Consider the following 21,409-nt stretch of genomic DNA (forward strand, 5'->3'; position numbering starts at 1 on the left):
CTAGCCCAACAACGTACGTTTTTAACTGCGAACTTCGCGAAGTTACTGCTGAAACGCTTTCGTGAATATGAGATTCGTGGGTGTGGCTAAAGTGTGTGTGGCTGTTTATTGTTCTACCTCATCAGATTTATATGCAGCGATTGTTATATTTGGTTAAGTGGCCTTTAACGTCCCAAAGATATTGTAGATGCCCTATGGGAGATTCGGAAGTGAAGGACTCAGGATGGGGTTCATTAATTTACAAGTGACATCAAGAACACAAGCTTTTTTTAATTTTGCCTCTCTCAAAATGTGGACTCTCCTTCGATAAGTGATTCATGCGACCAGATAGTGCAAATATGATTTAAATTTGACAGAAATAGGTATAGTTTTCAGTGGTACATTTTTTTTTCTTGGAACTCACAAGGCATTTTCAGTGCACTATTCCCACAAGACACTGGTTCAATGACGGTGTTTATGCTTTATAGACTTTTGAGGCCAGAAAGGTGAATGTAGTTGCTGGTTTAAACCGCCTTTACATGTTGCTTTTCCTTCCTTAGCGGCAATGCTGCTTTTCGCGGATATTAATCACTAGCGAACAACAGATTTTATGAGCTTCGTTCCCTACGTTCGTATAAAGAATCTCTTTCATCCTACTATTGTTTATGTATGAGCTTGTATGAGCTTCGTACACTGGAAGTCGAGAATTAAGGCCGGATGTGAAAGGAAACATCTCAACCAGATGAGTTTCAAGTCTGCTTTGCAAGCGCTAGAGTTCGGTGCTCTACACATAAGTGCACGGCTTCTATCAGGAACGGGCCAAAGTTGACTCCTTAGGCTCACAGTTGCCGCCACTTCTGTAATTTGAAGCGTTTATCACCGTCCTCCTCGGCAAGACACGCTCGTCGAGAGGCGATAATGTTGCGCCGCGACACTTGCCGTTCTGGCACGCCGCGGCTACAAGCAGCTGAAGTGAACTTCCTTTGACCATGGTGGCTAAAAGCACTTGGAATACAGAGCGGCACGGTGAGTTTATACTTTCTCAATATTTATACTTCCTGATTAAAAGTTAAAAAAGAAGTTAGATTTTCCGCTTTGGAGACGCGGCGCAGAGCATAAAGTATGGTAACGTTTGACTACTTCTGTTCTGAGACGAAAGTTTCGGTTCCAAATGCACCAACGTGTAGAGAGGTTGTCCCAAGCTCTAAATTAGTGCTAAAACAGTTCGTATAAGGTTTTGCCTACTAATAAATGTTTGTGATCGTGAAGTGATTGCACTCATGAACAGAACACTTCTGCGAAGGGAAACTAACACGTCATAATGCTACAGTTCTCGCTTTCAATGCGCCTGTTTTGTACATAAGAATGTGGCTCATTTTAATATGCAGACACTGCCTTGAGGTTAAGGCACATGCACGAAATGTGTTTTCATAAAAATAAATTGAACTTGCCTATCGACAACACCGTACGGAAGCGTCAAAGTGGTCAGCGGGATCACAAGCTTTAACAGTCACCTTCATAACCCGTACGTGCAGGATAATGCAATAGAAACAGAAGCCGTATATGCAACCACTCCGCGTATAAAAAGCACGAAAGTGTGACATATGATGTTGAGGAGAAATGTTTATCATGATAGTAAACTGAAATTAGGGTGTTCACTTCATTAAAACTGGCCGCTTAAATGCATGGCAAGCATTTAGTAGTTCGATGCGCGTCGTGTCACAGACTATAGTGAAATTCTTTTTTTTTTGCGAGGCATGCTCCATGCCTAGGTGCATCGTACTGCGCTTTTCGTTACGTCTTTTCATTGTTTTTTTTTTGACGGCAAGGACTGCAAGCAATGCCTCAGTTTTTGCTCTTGCTTCCGAGCATGGTTTTTTCGTGCGACTCTGTAGGTAGCTTGTGCCCTTAGGTGTCCTCGTGAAAGCGATGTTTCAATACGCGCTTAGTTTACCGTACTTCTGTCCGTCTTCTCGACCGAACAATACAGATAGCGAAAAACTAGGAATATCATGCGGTGCTGTTATTCTTATGACTGGCTTCGGAGAGAAATCTCTCAATGGTCAAAACAACCACCCTTAAGGTAACCAGCTGATGTTACTCAAGTTTTGAAGCGTGAACTGTTCTATTGATTCTACCTCCATCTGCGCATTGATCAGTATTAATGAGAGTAGAAAAAATGTCCCTAATAACAATATGCTCCACACGCTTGACGAAATATTTTAAAGAGCAGCACCACTTCGCTTTTTAAATAAAATATACGCTTTATTTCTACAGAAAAAATTTAGTTACATTTGTTTAGGTTTTAAAGCCTTAAAGCCTGAACATTTATGGCTCAATGCACTGCTGCCACTTGTCCGAGGGATTACGTGCCAATTCGTCGGATGAGTTCTCTCCGAGTTCAACTGGACCAAGGTTGAATATCTGAAATTTTGTCCACGTAATATGCTCAGTGTTGGTCTCGTACATACCCGCACATATCTTGATTCTGCTTGCCCAGTGAATGTTTAGCCTTTGATGGTTATAGTTGGCATGAAAGGATTCTAAAGCATTATGTTCTGCTTCCTACATTTAAGTAAATAATTAATTCAGTGTCGGTTTCAAAAATCGGGAAAAGTGTGATTTGTTGAGCGGTTTTTGCGTCAAGAGTGCCTCTTTATGGATATAAGCTAAATGGAAGGTAATTGTACCTCAAACACAGTGTCGTACTACAACTGGCCATTGAAAAAGTCTCGATACTGGCCGTCGAAAAAAGAGCGCTTTTGTGCCTGCTTGCGCGAAATGATTTCTATGCGCACGCGTGGTGATTCCCTCTCAGATCTTGCGCTGACAACGCATACAGACCCGTCATCTATAAACGTGTTAGATAGTGTCATTTATTGCAAATTTTGCAATGCGATCTCATGGTAACAAGAAATAAGGCAGGAAAAGCAATCAAAGTCATATTTGTCTACGCCAGAGCAGTTGCTGACATACACCTAAACGAATTATCAGTAATCTCTGCCAAAGTTTTTGTTCCTTCTGTACACGGGACGTAGATGAAAACTGTGTTTAATTCATGATGAAGTAACTTTGCTAATCTATACGCATGTGCCTAAAGTCACCATCGCCAGACCCACAGAAAGCACGCGGTTCACGAGGAGCGTTAAACTATGGAAAAATAAAAAAAACGATTATAGGCAAGAGCTAAACGGTCACCATATGAAACTGAAACTGGAGCGGCGCAGGGCAAGTTTCATAGCAAGTACCTTTCACATATGTTAGAAAACAATTCTTCAAAATTTTGGCAGGTCGTTAACCTAAACTGCAGTGTAACGTTCTTAGTACAAATGTCTAAAGGCGGAAAACTGTTTACCGCTGCTGAGCTTGTAGCAAAATTTAATCAGTTTTTCTGCTCAGTGCGGGAAATTCCATAACGCAAGCCAAATATCATACTTATGGCTGGTGCACGTGGATGCCTGTTTGCTTACTTCACGGGCAGGCGAGTGGCTCTGGGTTTCTCCGTTTCTCCAATCATTTAATTTTAAAATCACTTTCAATTTCTGACTTGACATAACTATTGTGTATAGTCTCAGTTTCCATAGAGTCATCTCCGATGCCGATGTAAACTGGACCAATTATACAACGTATTATGCAAACCAACTACATTCTTTGATTTTCCTAGCAGATACTGAACATTTTTTTAGTCAATTTCAAGATGCAGTCAATGTTTTTTAAAACGGTTGGCCCACTTGTTCTATACGCGCGCATGTTACTGATTTTTGAATGTGATATCTCTTGTTTTGTTTTTCTTGTATGCTGATGTTTTTTGTTGTTGTTTTTATTCTGCGATATTCGCTGTTAATTTGTTAAATGTTTTGACGTAACCTGTTGTACCTTTTTTCCGTGAGCTTGATTAATATCTAATTTTTATATGTATTTACAGCAGTATTTTTGTTTAACTTTCCTGTGTAACCCACTCCCCTCTGTAATGCCCTCTGACCCTGAGGGTAGTGAAATAAATAAACAAATTAATTAATTAATCCCCTCGGTCTTAAAGCTAGTAATCTGGAATGAAATTTTCAATAACGTTTACGGACTGGCATTTTATACTGGACATGCGTCAGGAAAACTAATGGTAAGCTCTTGCTCCTTGAAAGAGTTTTAGCTTTTTTTCTCACTCTGAAGAAACATTTCTCCAATATAATGATTACTCGTTTATGTTTTATCGGGTACAAAGTGTACAGTACTCGGTTGTGCGGGAAAAATTTAATTCGAAGCTATTACGCCAGCCAACCGCCTGAAACTTGTGAAGATATGTGGGAACGAACATGCTTCTCAATCTGGTAACATCACCACGTGGCTAGTTGACGAGGCAGCTCTACAATAGCTTTATTCCTAGAATACGTACCCTATAAGCTTCTGTGAGCGATATTACTTATGAGGAGCTGGGTATTACACTATTTTAAGCTCTCGTCCTGCCACAACCTCGTTTATGTCCTCAGCAAACTTAAGACCAAAAGGAAAAGCCTATTTACTCATTGCACTGATAAATGACTACCCCCACACACATGAACCAACTATTCGAAGCCAGCGCTTCAGTTTTTGAAGCGTACATCATTTCATCACTATAGAACTGATAAAAACTACATTTAACTTTTTGAAGCAAAACAAACTATGGGTCCAGTTGGTTCGCGATTAGCACAGCTACAGCGCAAGAAGCGGGAAGTAGCGAAGACACAGCACGTTTAAATGGTTTTTCCTTTCGAACAGCAAAATTTGAATTATCTGGTGTTCTATTTCAGGGAAATCAACAGCGCTTTCCATTAGGCCCGCCTAAGTAGGCGCACCGATCATTAACTACTTAAGAGAAGCTTTTGATCCAACCATTGCTTTTGACACGATTGCGCTTAATTTTGAGAAGGCTTATGTCATTGTTTTACAGAATCAGTGCACTGACAGTGCATCTTGGCAACACATAACCATTCCACGACAGTTTGTGGAGAGGCTTCACTAACAACCAGTGGTTCTTGTATTCCGCAGCCCTTGTCGGGTTTACATATGCATATTTTTCTGCTTTTTCAGTCATCAATGCCTTGCTGACCTTGGCTCTTTTCGTGTCCGGAGGCTACGAACGTAAGCGGACGACACTACATTGCCGTACATTATCAATCTTTACTGCATTTAAGTGGCCCGAATTAGGTCCAGACCACCATTTAAGCCTGCCGCAGATTATTAGATGGTTTGGTTTGGTTTATGGGGTTTAACGTCCCAAAGCGACTAAGGCTACGAGAGACGCCGTAGTGGAGGGCTCCGGAAATTTCGACCGCCTGGGGTTCTTTAACGTGCACTGACATCGCACAGTACACGGGCCTCTAGAATTTCTCCTCCAGAGAAATTCTAGCTGCCGCGGCCGGGATCGAACCTGCGTCTTTCGGGTCAGCAGCCCAGCACCATAACCACTGAACCACCGCGGCGGCCGCAGATTATTAGAATGCTCATAATTCTAGCCATTAAACACCACTGTGCTTGTCTAGATTTTCACTATAAACGGTGTAACAAGGCGGCAAGACTGGCCATGAGAGCTGGCGACGCCATCGGCAGGCACCGTCACACACTGTGCCTGTGACACAACACAGCACGGATGTCCGCATGCGGTATCATGCGATTCGGCCATTCCGCACAGTGCAGTTTATAGCCACTGAAAAAAAAGTTCTGTGGTGCACTAACCTCGTAGAGGCTTCATCATATAATGTCGTAAAATTTCTATGATATTCTATGACATCTCTATGATGACTATAGGATTTCACAGGAATGTATGACATTTGTATGATAATTTTCTGTGATTTGTATGATAATTCTATGCTTTTTGTATGACAAACGGTATGAGTTTATTGCATCATACAACTTTTTTCAGCAAGGTCAGCAACTTTTTCTAGCAACCATCGCCTTGTCGCCTGAAAATCACTGGAATCTAACCCCGCCTAGACGAGAGGAAACGCAGCAAAGAGGGCGCTGCTGTTTTTTGTCGCTTGTCTCCATGGTCGGGTGTTCTCTCAAATGAATGTTCAATTTCTTTAACGTAAGCCATTCAAAGAGGATGAGGATGAGATGTAATCTTATAAGCTGTATTCTAAGTGCGAAATTACTAATTTTGAGGTGTTCATATTAGCAAAGCGCAGCAAACAATTAGTAATAGTTCATTACAGGAGGCTAGCGAAAAGGGTTTGGCTTAAGTTAAGGGGAACGCAGCGAGCTATGGAAAGGAAAATGATAGATGTAACGTTAAGAGACCGGAAGCGAACAGAGTGTGAAGGAACAAATGAGGATTAATGGCATCCTAGTCTAAATCAAGAGGAAGAAGGTTATCCTGCGATGGCAGGATAACCGCTGGTCCTTAACGGTAACGGAGTGGATTACAAGAGAAGGCAAGCGTAGCAGGGGGCGGCAAAAAAGTTAGGTGGGCGGATGAGATTAAGAAGTTTTCGGTGATACGGTGGCTGCAGTTTGTAAAAGATAGGGTTCATTGGAGAGATTTAGAAGACACCAGTGGGTGTAGTCAAGCTGATGATGATGATGATGATGATACTGGTTTGGGGACGCCTGTGCACTGAAGTTTAATAGGAGCGGCTTCTTTCGTGCAGTGAACCTAACGCGGCTAAGCATAACCATGGCGATGACGCTGACATGCGCGGTGCGAGTACTCGCTGCCCGACCTTGTTCTGTGCCTCCGCCTGACCTGACCAACGGAAGCTTCATCAGGTTTGAGGAGCAGGGTACGGCGGTCTACTACTGCGACGACGACTTCTGGCTAAGCGGGCCTCCCCAACTTTGCTGCAGTACATTATCAAACGGAAGTGACGCCTGGATACCGGAGCAGAAACCCATTTGCCAACGTGAGTTGACATCTTTAAAGTGAATCTAGGTACTGCTGAGGTACGAATTAATAAGTAGGTACGGAGGTAAACTTACGAAGTTTTGCTTCAGCTATTTCCTGCTTGAGAAATGTCTGGATGCATATGGGCTTTTGTGCTTCTTTGAATTAAAATATGCACACTCCTGTTACTACTTTTTTTCGAGCGAGCTCACAGACTGGTTGGTATTTCATTGGGAAAAGGAAGTGCAAGGCACAGGACAAATAGTTGCACATAAAATACGAGAGAAACACATAATTCCTGAGCTCGAAGAATGTATTAGCAAAAGTTGTTTTTCCGAAAAAATTTTCTGAGGACTAAGCGCTTTCGGCTATTGTAAAAAATTTTTACTGCACATGCTTGCATAGCTCCCTTTGCAGTGTGCGTGCACAAGTTGCATCACCACAGAGTTATTTCACTCGAAGTGAGACGTAGGTAGCGTTCCTTTGCCAACGCTTGACTTGTTATTGTTCAACGTTACCGTCGTCGTACGAATCCTAATGTTCTTTTCGCCGTCCTTCGGGAATTTCAGGTTAGCTTGGCCATTGGTCAAGGTTGGCCGAAGCGCTACGCGTTCATACTGACCATACGAGAACTAAGAGGGGAAGCGGAGGGAATGAAGGGCACAAAATGAGGATTTATCTCGTTTTTTTGTCGGTACTACTCCCGCATGAAAAGCTGCTCTAGGTAGTCTGTTGACGAGTTTAGAGAGCAATATTTAATTTATGAAATATTGACGCCAGCGCTCGTGCAGACGGAAGCGCCTCTCAAGAAGAAGAGGAAGTGTGTGTGTGAAAGTGACCATTCAGCCCGAGGACATCATCATCATCATCATCAAAGTGATCTGGAAGCGCACGTCTGTTGACCCGCTGTGGACCCTCAGCCGCTGATTACCAACGTGACAATATTCTGCGTGGTCTACCTCTATATACTGTGTGATATGCCCCACCTACGAACTTGATACTGCGTGCAGAACGAGAAGGGCGAAGGCGTATAATAATGGCAAGAATCGCGTAAAAGGTATACAAGTTTCTGGCAAGCAGAGCAGCCATCTCCAGAGAAAAATATCTTACTGTTGCTATTGAATGTGCTGAGCACATGCTTTCTGCGAGAGCGAAATTCCTTCCAACATATGCCTGAGCAACACACCTGCAATATAGGAATCAGCAAATTTTATGGTGTGGTTGATTCCTTTTGCAGGGTGCTTCTCCGTAGACTAAATTCAATATCATTCGTTTCGTCTCTTTATGATGATTATAAAGGAGATTATCGAAGTTTCTCTTGTGGCTGTAAAGTTCTCTAACGATAGTTCGCTTGAGGTTTACGTGGCCACTTCCACTCGCAGTTCGCAAAAATCGAGTAAAATGGAGAACATATATTTAAGTCTACATTAAGGCACTTTTATTCATCATTGTTGAACCAAATATTTGTGCGCATAACTTTGATGAAGCATTCGCCGAGAGTCGGCACTGCCTGCTAAGTAAACTCAAAACTCTCAGGAAGGAACCGCGGGGTTAGCTGTTCAATAGCAAAATAGAAGTAGTTGACTCAGACAGCTTGCTTTGCATTCCCAAGGTTTTCCCCGGCAAAGAGAGGGCAGGAAGATGGGGTTCTCGACTAGAGAAAACAAAACATACAAGGGTTAAGGGGGGAGCCCCCCCCCCCCCCCCCCTCTACCTTTTTTTGTATTGTCATGGTGTATACTCTATGATCATTTCGTTGACAATGTTTTCACCTTTGACGCTGACATAGTGTCGCCCAAACTGCCGATAAAAATGGTCATACAGTGTGCTTACTAATTGGTGCGGCTGCTTCCAACTTTTATAAGTTTCTGAAATCGCTAACCATTCGCAGGAAACAGATGAACAGAACTGCATAACAGATCTTCTTTGTTAAGCCGCATTTGCTTTTGTCTTCGGAGAATATTTCTTCGTCGAAACGAACTGACACCCTCACGACGCACGAACAGTCTTCATTATGATATCTGGGAAAGGAATGAAAGAATTGCTTGTACTCTTGGGATCGCAAGTTCCTAAACACAATTATCTACCGGTAGCTTCGGCTGGGGAATCTTGCATCTACAGATGTAAAATATGGGTTTGTTACACTTCGCACACGGAGTGAAATCAATTTGACAGCTAGGAAGCCTCTCCACCTTCTGTGTATGGTGTCGTCAGAGGAAGTGGCATTAATACAGAATAGGCAGCCGAAATTTGAACTGGCAGTTTCGGATGCATAATTGACAGTGTAGTGTATAACCTGGCTACAAGTGCTAAAGCTTTTAAACTGAAGGCTGGCAGGCTGGTTCAAAAGAGCACATGCTGTCTCTATGATGCAGTGATCTATAAAAACGAGACTGCCCGTGTGCTCACTTTGCATCGGTGTACATTGTTTTGATAGACTGATTAATGCTGCTTATTGGCTGCAAAATGGTCGGAAGTGTCTAACATTGGTACAGGTCCGCGTCGAAGCCGAACGGCACCTGAAAGGAAAGTTGAGCAAGCACTGCGGGCTGATTGTCCGACGGTACGTTGGAAGCAACATGCCATTTTAACGAAGTTCGAAATATTGTATGAGCTTATGTAGTCAGAAGAAGGTACCAAAAACTTTTCGTAGCTGTCAGTCCACATGCGGGTTCTCTAGCTGATCGAGCGAACAGGAGTTCAGTTCAAAAGGAAGAAAATTCGGTCATTTCCATCTTGTTATCAAGAGATTGATAGGGAGGCCTAAACCCACTCACTGTACCTGACAACCCAAATTTAAAACAGCGTTTCAGAACTGCGCTACGCCAGTCATCGAAGGAGGCGGCTACAGGGGCCAGTGTTGTGAGCCTTTCGACGAGGTGACCTTCTACTGTTCTGACGAGAAGCGCTTCCAGCTGTCTGGCGCCACTTTCGCCACCTGTCTACCGAACGGCACCTGGAGCGACCCAATACCCAGCTGCCATGGTGAGCAGGAGTTGCGAACGTTATCCCACGGCCATGACCCAATTATAACCATGAGAAATGCGGTGAATTTTAGTAGTTGTGCGCCTAAATGCCTTATTCATGAAAATCATCATAATGAGAATTAGCATTCAAATTCGCATTGTCTTCGATGCCCTTGTTTAACTTTTTTTCTGTGAGAGCTGTTTCCTACGCGTGTATTCTTCTTTTAATGTATCGAACTGGGTAATTTGGTACGTATGTGAAAACAATTGACTGCAGTTAAAAAAAAAGAAAGGCTGAGTAAGAAGGAACGAAGAGGAGCGCAGCCTTCGTACTGTGTTGTTTTGGGTGATTTACATGAACATATATGCTGTTCGGTGCACTTATGTGCAATGCACATGAGCAAAAAATCAGATTTTTAACAAAGAGAGAAATGAAAAGGGTGTTTAAAAAGCTTTCCCTCATCTTGTGATTCTTTGAGATTCAATAATTTCCCCCGTGACGCATTCTTTGCTGCTGTTGATGAGGACAATGTTCTCAAGTTGGGGTACGCAACTCCGTTCGGTGGCACAAGAGAAGGTGAGTGGAGAGAAAAGAAAAAAGAAAAGCGTGCGTTTTGTAGGTTCTTGGCGTATCCATTTGCCTTTCATTTGCGAATACGAAAGTGTCGAACGCTGAGTGCCCGGCCAGTGATATAGATAAGATCAAAAAATTTCAAAAAGGAACTCAGCAGCACATATATGGCAACTGGAAAATCGAAAGTTTACGCGACGTTTTGGCTTAACAATGTAAAAAACACCAACCCTGAATACATTTCAACGATGCCATGGTAACTGGCACTGAAGGCTTCAAATGAACGCCATGCCGTTAAGTGGCTGATGCGTAATGTCAAATCAGCCGATGTTGACTTGAACGAAAACCGTTGCTGTTCTCTTCCAGAGTTTAGCTATGGCGTTGATCTCATCGATACAAGAACATGACGCACGAGAGTCTGTAAAGCAGAGTTGCTTGACATCAGGTGATAGTGAGGGCACCATCACTGGCTCATGAGACATGGTAGTTCACATTGAGCTTCAGCTGGCATAGTCCTTGATACCAGGACAACCCAAGCGTGTTCCTGAACTCTCTAGCGAAGCCACAGGATGCTCGCTGTACAGCTAAATCAGAGCACAGAAGCTTAGAAAGCGATGAGTAGTTCGCCATTAGCACTCCTTTAGAGAGCACAAGAATATCATTTCGGCGAAATACGGTGCATGACTGCTATATCGCAAAGAACACACACTCAAAGCACGAATAAGACTATATGGTAGTAAAAAGCGGATTAAGCTGTGCTTTAACGCACTCCGTTCTAGGGGAAGGGTTTGCTGCCGAGTTTCCGTAGTAGATTTTGGTTACTAAACATACGAAACACTTACTCCTGGAAGTGGAACTATATTACCACTGCGAAGCATATTAAGTTGAAGCAGTTTGGATTCTGAGGAGGAGTTTAACGCGGCGCCGGAAGTCTAGAGGTTGCCAAATAGTGGAAAATGAAACTTCTGCTAAAATCTCTCTAACTGCTAGAACTTAGTAAGTTTAGAAGAGTTGATTTGTTTCCGTTGCCAACTTTTAGTGATGACAATCTGCCCTAGGACCTGAAAAGCGCATCCTGCCCTTTAAAGGGAGTGCGCTAAAGTAGAGCTTAGATTTTTAGCTTTCGTATTTAGAGCGTACTTGGTTTCATGCAGGACCGCACACTTAAAACTTGATTTTTTTTTGTGAGAGCGAGGTAGAGAGAGAGAGAAAAAACTTTATTGCGACGCAGTATTTAGCGTCGAGGATGTCATGAATCAAATTCATCAAAGCCAACTAATCCGTCAGCTAGTCCGAGGCTAGCCAAGCCCACCACATTGGAGAAAAATGATATGGAAAATGTGAGGACTGAATGGCAATAGAGCAGAAGAAAAGGGAATATTTTAAATTAGAGTAGGGTTCCGGACACTTGGGGTCATACGAATGAGTCTGGGATACGGTAGAGAAAAGAGCGGGCAGGAGTAAGGAGTTTATTAGATGTATGCATCGAAAGATGCGCACTTGTGTGCTGATGAGAGATGTGTCCTGAAGAGGAAGTAAAAAAGATTTTCTGTAGTGTTTTTGTTTTCTCATCCTTCGATTTCCTTACACACATGTTGCAATGTAAAAAAGTGACGTTGCAATGAAATTCCGCACCGACATCCTTCTAACCGGTGTGATCGCGTGGACGTGAGGAAACATAGCAAAATTTTCCTTCCTTACTCTCGCGGCCAAGCAGGGGTTCGCTCTTCCTGTTTGACGTTCTCGACCAATTTATTTTACGCTGACAGCAGCATGAAAGGCGGTAACTACGTGATTAGGTTCTCAAAATGTTACGCCAGGTGCTCCAGAAAGACAATACTGTTCCGACTTAGGAAACTGCTATTCATCCCTTCAGTCTTACCAAGCAACCAGATCTGCAGTTGAGTATACGATATGGTGATGCCAATTCCTAAACCGAGCAGACTTCATCAGTGAGGAAGCTCAGTTAACAATGCATTCGTGTTCTCCCGCCGGCCCCTAGAAGCGAAAGTACACAATCACCAGGAGCTTGTTGCGGGGTGCTGCCTGGTCTTAACAAAATACAGCACGAACATTTGAGCCTGCGCTATTCGAGATGAAAATAGGGTCCAAAGTCTGTTTCTTTATCTGTTTCTTATCTTGCGTTTCTTTCTCTGAAGAGGAAGGAGTTTAGGACTGGTCGCGAGCGGGAGCTCGGGAATAACAACCTAGGTCGAACGTTTACCTCCCTATTCTTGGCCGAACCCCAAGTGTGGGTATGTGCCATGTTTTCAAATCCTAACAACAACAACAACAACAACAACAACAACAACAACAACAACAACAACAACAACAACAACAACAACAACAACAACAACAACAACAACAACAACAACAACAACAACAACAACAACAACAACAACAACAACAACAACAACAACAACAACCTAGGTCTCAAAAGCCCTACCGTGGCAGCACCTGCCCTCGCACAGCATCACTGGATCTCGGCGCCAGGAGTGGTATGAGGACTTCCAGCAATGCATGAATTTAAAATGAGAATGACCACCGCATATATGGACATTAGCCAGTTCAAGCTATCGTGTCATACTCTTAAAGCAGAGCTTAAGTCCGATTTCACCGATCTTATTTTGAAACTTTCTTGACCTTGAAAATCTAGCTTCGAACTAAAACCGAATTGCTATCGCACCTAATTCGAATTTCGCCCCGCCACGCTAATTCGCCATTATTTTCTAAAGACATTCAGAATTCTGTGGGCTAGAAAAAAATGTAAACATCACGAAACTATTCGTCTTTTCATATCCTCCGTGGAATGTTTACTCCGCGCGTTACATGAGCCATGCTTAGATATGAATAGTATGAATGTTTAATAACAGTTAGCAAACTTGGTGTATGAAGTATTCATTTGCGGGTTAATTTTTCTATCGTAGACAGCTACTGCGAGGACCCTGGTCACGTTGAAAACTCTAATCGCCGTGTGCTGTGGCTGGGCCATCCTTTCAAGGATGAAGTTTGCTGTCCGCCACTGAGCCGGATCGAGTACGAATGCTTGGAAAACTACACCAAGGTTGGCCAGGAGGTGATCACGTGCAGCTCTGACGGGAAGTGGTCCTCGTCTCCGCCGGAATGCATGCGTAAGTACGCCCAATGGGTCTGAACATTGCTGCAATGCGTGGCTTTACACACAGAGGCTTGAAAAGTTCTACCACAGAAACAGAAATATTGGTGTGTTTAGGCCATACATTAGTTTTTTTATTGTTTTTTCTCTGTTTTGGTTCGAGTGCGCCTACGCCTCAGTTTTTTTCTGCCAAACTTACACGTGCGGTTTAAATGACTGATCAAGTTTATCATGACTGAAATCTCCCCGTGGCACAAATAATTTTTCGCGATCTCTTTGAGGATGTCTTTTACCTGCGTTTTCACAGCGCATCGAGACACTAGAAGCCAGCTTATACCCTCGTGCATGCTCCACGCATCTGAGAGGTGCGACTCAAAGCATGCAGCAGCTTGATTGTCCAAACAGCCAAACGGGATCAAGAGACACTTTCCTGCGAAAGTAATGCATCTACAACTTTCGGGGATTTTTATGTCTATCGAAGGGAAGCTACCGGGTCAAGCGAGGAGCCGGCACCCTCCATATCCATAATAAAGAAGCACCACACACAACTCACTTCCCCAACGGCCGTTAGCTAGGGGGATGCCCACCCCCACTGCAACCCTCGATCCACTGACCCCCACCCGCCTACCTTCAGCATCGAAAAGCGCCATCCGCTCACTACCCTCCCATCAACCCGCCAAGCTCTGCCCTCCAGAAATGAACCCCATCAGCAGCCCGCCTAACTTCATCCTCCAGACAGCGTGTACCCCAGGCAGCGACGGAAAAAAAAGTGACGGAGAAATTTAATCGAAACGCCCAGTGGGAAACCTAGCTGGCATTCAAAGGTACCATGTTCCACAACGCTACCCCAACCCTTCTAGTTATACGGCTGCCCTTCCCCCTCCCCCCCCCCTCTCCTTTCTCTACCATCACCTTCGAACCACTTCTGTCAAGCTTCACTCTTCAGATAAAGTCTGATGCGTGTGTGAAGCCTGGACTTGGAGTATACGCATCCAGCAACGTACTATAAGCGTCAAAGTACTCACCGAGGGTAAATCCAACTGCTTTTATAGAATTGCGCATCAAATGTATGATCATGATGTAACTATTTTTTCAGGAAACTCATTGCAGATGGCAACCATTTGGCCAGTTGCATTTTAATGTGCTTGTGTAGCAGTGCTTGCTCTAACTGCCAGAAATTTTCGCTTGCTGCAACGATTGATGTTTAGGTTTGCTTTCGACGCACAAAAATAGAAAATACGCACCACTTTACCATTTACCTTGGCGAGCCTTAGGCTTGCACTTGATGTTCAGTGCCCTATCTTCACATCCCGTGCATTTGCCTTGTATCGAGGGCTGAGAAAGGTAAGATAATTTCTAGAAGGTAAAAAAAAAAATAATCTACTTTCATTGTCAGGGAGGCCAGAGACACAAGAGCAATGCAGAACCATTCAGGATAGTAGAAGGTTCACCTGGCATATCGCTAACAGGGCACACATTATAAATAATGGGCTATTTTCCGTTGCCAAGAGACAGAGAGAGATTAAAAAAAATACGTGCTGTGTACGCGAAAAGCATGATTGTCTCATCGTAAGTTTACATGTCGTCGGTTGGAATCTCTGCCGCCAGCTACCCTCTAACTACATTCAGCGGGAAATGGTATGACACCACCATGAACACCGCACGACAAACAGTTGCGTCACAATTGTTGAACGAAAGTCGGGGAAAGGCATACCATTCCAGGTACATATGTCACCGGTCGGAATCACGGCCACGATCGAGTCTGAAATTTGACTAAGAGCCGTATGCGATGTGCAACGACAATTTGTATTCCACTAACCGGATCGCTCTACGAAGGGCGGTTGCGTCGCAATTTTGATACGAAAGCCGGCGAAGGCATACAATTGGAGGAGGAGGAGGACAAAAATTTTGTTTGAGGCCAGCCCAAAGGACCAGTGAAGAAGAGCGCTTGCACCGCCAAGGCCTGCTTATAATCAATCGAGCACGAGTGAAGCCAAGCATTCCAGGAAGTAGAGGGAGGGTACATGAGTAGAGCTTTTTTTCTCTGTGCCTGCCTTGATGTTTGGACAGTTGGTACGGTGAGCTATGTCTACGCCATCCGAAGTTGTAGAGCATTAGTGGGGTGAGGAGAGCATTAGTTTGAACTTTGCAAAGGACATGTTCTTGTTCCTTGCTCAGTGATCGGGGAGGTTAGAGTAAAAGTGTGCGATTTTGGCTCCTCCAAAGCCATCCGCAGTATGCAACGCCGGCTACTGGAAACCCACCTACATGACATTCTAGCAGATTCCTATCAGAGCAATCCGAGCATTACAATCACCCTGTGTTGGATGCCTGATCATGCTGGAATAGAGAGAGATGACTTAGTTCACCAACAACTGGGTGCACATCGTGTGTTTATTTTTAGTCGGCTGAAATCCCTGCCGCAAGCTAGCCCCCAATTTAACTGGCATACGTATGATATATGCAACGAGAAATCGTATGACAGCACCAGGAACGCTGTATCACAAGCAGTTGTGTTATAAATTTGATTCAAAACTTGAGAAAAGTGGCGCCACGTGGAGGTTCCTTCAGTGGCTAGACGACGGCTGTTGCGACGCCATCTTTTTTGGGGCTATCTATCGGCCTCAACCACGACAGTCATCGACGGAATTTCGTCTAACGGGGCCAGTAAGATTTTCGCTTTAAAACGCTGATTGTGGAAGTGGCGTCAGCGCGGAACGCTTGCATGAAGGTAGTTTCTGCAGCCTTTAGAGAGCTCAAACATTCCAGTATCTTTGACGCAGCTAAAATAACCTGCGACGAAATCGTGGTCCCTGGAGGCTGGGTGTACGGTGATCGGTCTGGTGGCGACTCTTTTCTGCCTGGTGACCGTGCCCTGGTCGCATGCGAGGCTGGCTTACAAGTGAACGACCCAGGAGAGCTCACCTGCGGGGACGACGGCAAGTGGATAGGCGTGGTGCCCAACTGCAGCGGTGAGTGTCTCGTCTACTGTAAGAAAGGAATTCCACTCCATGTGTGTCCCAACAAAAATAGCTTCAGAATGGCTTGAACAACATAGGAAGGTATCAAACACGTATTTACGCAAGGATTTGAAGGACACTCTTGTGCGCGTGGTCAACCTTGGGCCGCCAAATTAGGCTTTATTGTAAAGGCTTCTAACTCTTTTTCACGAGAGGAATTCAGACCTTCTATTGATTGCATAGCACTCCCACCACACATATACTTTGTAATCTTAGGAGCCGGTGTGTTAAATGTTAACAATTATTTGGAAAGTAGCTATGAGCAAAATGTTTCTCTCAGCACTCCTCAGTGCATCATATACCCTATCATTACTAAATATTTTACACATAAAAATAAAACGTCAGTTCACCCCGGCACATCTTTGCATTTTGTGTTCTTTTCCGGTTTTACACATAAAGTTGCCAGTGTACCTTGTTAAAACTTGTCATCTTAATCGAATCGTGTAGGAAGGCGGTTGAGGCCGTTAACTCTCATCTTTTAATTCGGCGCTAAAATATTATGTCGCAGTTGAAAGTTAGGTCGATTAGAAGTGAACTTCATTTTTCCCGTAGAATCCGCACTTTCCGAGCTTTGAAACCTCGGTTACCTGTTTTTTTTTTTTTTTGCAGATTGTGCCGCGAAAAATATCGACGATTGCTTGAAGGGTATGTATCAAAATTAGTCACTGCACTAGCGCAACGGTGAGTTACGCCTGTGTTTATTGCCAGCTTGAAAAAGCGGTTTACGCAACTTAGAAGCATTGCTGTGTTGGTTTGTGAAAATGCATGTTTTCCTTGGTCCCGTTCTGCCACAAGAATGAATTTTTGCCTGAGGTATGTACGTAGCAGTCCTCCTTCGAATTTGGTAAGAAGTATTACCGAACACAATTCTTTTGAGAGAAATTCCTCGGGAAGAAAATGTCCACAATAGCGTTCGTAATAACGTTGCCTAGTTACCGTTTGATAAGTCAGTGATTACGGCCCATCGCAGGTGTGTAAAAGGTTTATGCTTTTAAAGCCAGATTCAGGAAATTCAAATCACAGGTCAGAGGTGACAAGACATGTTTGTAGCTTGCGCTATTCGTAGCGTAGATTTGTCGGGAATGTCAGTATGCAGCCTGCAACCCAAATATAAACGTGGTTGGCGATGAGTTTTTAAGGTATTCTAAATCAAAATAAATGTTTAAAAGCAAACCATTACTAACCTACAAACTCTTTGACAGTAAACGTAATTTTTCATTGCCCTCTCCATTGTAAGGCTTCAACAGTGATGTAACAACTAACAGAAAAAGGCTTTAGCGACAGAAAGCAGCATTGTGTGGGTAGAATTTGTAATAGACAGTGCTCCTCTTAATTGATGGAATGAATAACTGCATCTTATGAACTTCCTTCTTATTGCGACAGTTAAATAATATGACGTGGCACTTATATTAACTTTCCGAAGGCACTAATTTTTCATCATCCCTTCTGATTCGTTGATTAGTTGCTGCGCATTAAAGTTTAGCGAAACATTTTGTGGCAGTACTGGTCATAAATCCTTCGAAGAATTCCACAAAAAGCGGTAATTTTCCAACAATTTTGTTTCCCTGTTACGACCGTGCTCGCGCGGTTGCATCAACTAGCCACACCATAAAAAGCATTCAACGGCTACTTATATATTCTAACTTGGTGCATAACTGCGTCTAACACACTCGGATATCCTTTATAGCTCACAAAGCAGCTCACGCAGCATCCTTACCCGTTCATAAAAAGCATGTTTCCGAAGCTATAGTTTGCTGCATGGACTTACCAACAGGGATTCGTAATTTGGATCTTATTTTTTTTTATACTCCCTTACCGTTTTGGCGCAGAATACAACTGCGCACGTTTCGAGCCAGGGCCGCACCTGCACGTGGAAGAATTTGAAGCCGAAAGAGATGTCAGCTTTCGCGAAGCCACCACCATCCATTTCAAGTGCGAAACAGGCTACGTGTTACGAGGAACCCTGTGCTCAACCTGCACGAGTGGTAACTGGTTTCCGCCTGCGCCGATTTGCGAAAGTAAGCATCTCTGGACTCTTCTTAGCCAGCAGATCTTGCACTGTCGTGAAGGATGAGAGTGCGTAAGAGTGACATTATTTTCACTCTCATTTTTTTCCGTAATACATTTTATACAGCGCCTGATGCAACTTGATCCATGAAATAAATATATGCTGGTTACGTAACGCGGGGTTAAGATAGCGGTTTATGAGTGGCGGCACTGTTCTTGGTAGTGCTCGGTGGTGCGGTGGCAGCGCCGGACTCGTAGACGGATTTTGAAGAACAGTGGAGCGAACCTAACCCTCGCAGTCGTCGAACACGCTTACACGCATCGAACACGCTTACACGCAGATGGCTTACACGCATCTGGAAAAGAAAAAAAAACTGGACGAACCTACATGTGTGTTCTACGTGCCGCACATAGCGCACTGACGTGTGTAATGTGTCTAAGAAGAGCCAAATGTAAACTAGTGATCCTAGATAAGAGTCAGCGCGTTTTTTTCTTAACATGCTTGAAAAGAAGCGCCAGCTAGCGCAACTCTACTCCCACGAAGGAGCCGTAGACGACTTACAGCAATTGTTACGTTGTTCAATTGACGGGTTAGCAGATTGTGATTGACTGCAATTTCAGAGATAACTTAGCCCCACGGCCTCACTTAGAAGCTACAAAGCACTCTAATTTGATAACTTTTGCTTTCTGTTTTATCAGGAATTGGTAATTTGCGCTCAGAAAGAAGGCTCGAGAAACATGTACAAATCTCACACCCCCACCTGCCCATGCATCGCGGTAAACATTGTCACGGGAGGACCTCATGAACGCTTACCACCTATGGCCTAGTCCGTCTGTGTTTCAAAAGCAAAAAAAAAAAGCATCAACGCTGTGGCGGGAGGCTCACGCGATACGACTCTTTAACTGAAATTGCAGCTTTTCGGCGTTTCGAGGCCCTTTATTGCTGTTACACGGATCCTTTTTGTGTTCAATTAAGTGCGTGTAACAGCTGATGCTAATTTCGTCGTCGATGCACACTCCATTGCCTTACAGTCGCAATAGACTCCGTATTTAGCTGCCATGGTCAATAAGCTGCTCGTTTAAGAGGTGCGCTCAGGTTAACGCGACTATTGTATTCCATGTAATATAGTTGTCTTGCATTTTATGCTACTTTCAGGTGTGTTGCAATTTTTGTATTCCTCTAAAGTTAAATGGAAGGGCATGACTCGTAACCGCCATGTTGTCTTCACTGACAACGTAAAAAAACCAAGTGGATCTCTTTCGTTGTACAGGACAAAGCCTAATCAGGGGTATTGTTTGCTTTTAGTTTTAGGTTTGTAAATTCTGATGTTCGGTGAAAGAACAGTTGAGGTCGTAAGTCTTTAAGCTGTTATTTTATAACTACCTAATAATATAACATTAACTTGGCTAGTTCTTTGTGTCTGCTGGGCAAATGGGCTATTAGCCCAACTCACCACTGCCTTGCGGTGGAATCCAACCCATCATATACTGTATGTTGTGGATTTCCTTCAGCAATAAGTTTCTCAGCTTCATGCTGCTTGTGGTTAGCAGGCACCAATATCACATCTTCACGTGTTCCTAGCAGGGCAGGGCTCGGAAAAGAAATGCAGGCTTCTACATAGAAAGATTTTTCTGCTAGTGAAACGAATGAATTAGAGGTAGTTAAAAGTTAAACGGAAGAGCATGACTCGTAGCCGCCATGTTGTCTTCACTGAAAACGTAAAAAACCGAAGAGCATTAAGTGGATCTCTTCCGTTCTGCAGAACAAAGCCTAATCAGTGGTATTGTTTGCTTCTAGGCTTTAGTTTTGTTAACTGACAAACAGTAGAGATCGTAAGTCGGTAAGCTGTTATTTTAACGCAGAAGGTTCCCGATTGTCGGTGTTGAGCTCCCGATTGTCTATATCAACATACGAAACCTTCCAAATAGTCTAACCAGAGGTTCAATAAACATCGGTAGTATAAGGAAATATCAGTTTTAAAGCAAAAAAACTTAGCACGTGGTTCAAGTAATTCGACTGCAGTCCTACCATGCTAACACATTTCTCTGTTTCTATAAACACTGAACTTTTCAAGATCTGTGAGCTTAACACGCATTACATTAGCAAGACATTCTCGGAATCAAAGAATATCGCTTATTTAGGTAGTGTGCGGCTAACGGATTTTGACACACCCATAATCTTGCCCCAACAATGTATTTTGTAGAAATTAGTCTGGCCTGTACGGAATTTTCAACAAGCTCAAAGTTACGGTACAAAAATTTTTCCTGCTTTCTAAAAATTATTTTATGCATATACTTTATATATTTCTCAAATCTTCAGGCAGCTTCTTTTACCGAGATGTGTTTTGTTCACAACCGATTCGTAATTTGTGCAATGTCTGCAAGCTGTAGTGGTGCTGTACTGGATCCCTGTTGTGAAGCTCTGTGTGGAAGAGGGACCGAAACACAGCACTAGTTAAGCTGCATGCATGAAGTTTTTCGCCGACTTTCTCTCAGCTTCGTACTTTATACCTATGCCATTCCGACCGGTGAAATACTCGCGTTTAAAATTTAATCAACGGATCTAATTATAGAAACATACCCGCAGCCTATAGATTCAATTTCCAGGCTGCCTTGTACCGCGTGACGTAACTTTCTCTATGCTACTTTTGATCACTGTGTCAGGATCAGAACGGTTTTTGCGGCCAGAGCACATACTAGCGGCCGCAATTTGTTGGGATCAAATAAACAACAGGATTTGCAGAAGGCGAGAGTTTGCCGGCCTTGGAGCAACCATGATTAAGCGTGCCATCGCATTATGTATAATGTTCAATGCCATGCAGAACAAACACAAGATCATGCCAACTAGCGCGTGTTGAACCTTTTATACTGTGCCGGTTGACAAGCACAAAGAGC

At 43.5% G+C, this 21,409-nt stretch overlaps 1 protein-coding gene across 2 annotated transcripts in view; it reads left to right on the plus strand.

Annotated features, from left to right (window-relative positions):
- The window catches only part of LOC149360361 (uncharacterized), a 121,541-nt gene continuing 100,132 nt past the window's right edge, over positions 1–21,409 (plus strand). For both annotated transcript variants that reach the window (XM_089572298.1, XM_089572299.1), the window contains exons 1-8: positions 1–1,005; positions 5,044–5,094; positions 6,603–6,854; positions 9,641–9,820; positions 13,300–13,503; positions 16,271–16,459; positions 17,117–17,152; positions 18,337–18,525. In XM_089572298.1, coding sequence (XP_089428424.1) covers positions 969–1,005; positions 5,044–5,094; positions 6,603–6,854; positions 9,641–9,820; positions 13,300–13,503; positions 16,271–16,459; positions 17,117–17,152; positions 18,337–18,525 — 1,138 coding nt within the window. In that variant the 5' untranslated portion in view covers positions 1–968. The remainder of the gene's footprint in view (positions 1,006–5,043; positions 5,095–6,602; positions 6,855–9,640; positions 9,821–13,299; positions 13,504–16,270; positions 16,460–17,116; positions 17,153–18,336; positions 18,526–21,409) is intronic.

This window comes from Amblyomma mixtum, chromosome 2 (genome assembly GCF_055824585.1).
Source record: "Amblyomma mixtum isolate Tamu chromosome 2, ASM5582458v1, whole genome shotgun sequence".
Lineage (NCBI taxonomy): Eukaryota > Metazoa > Arthropoda > Arachnida > Ixodida > Ixodidae > Amblyomma > Amblyomma mixtum.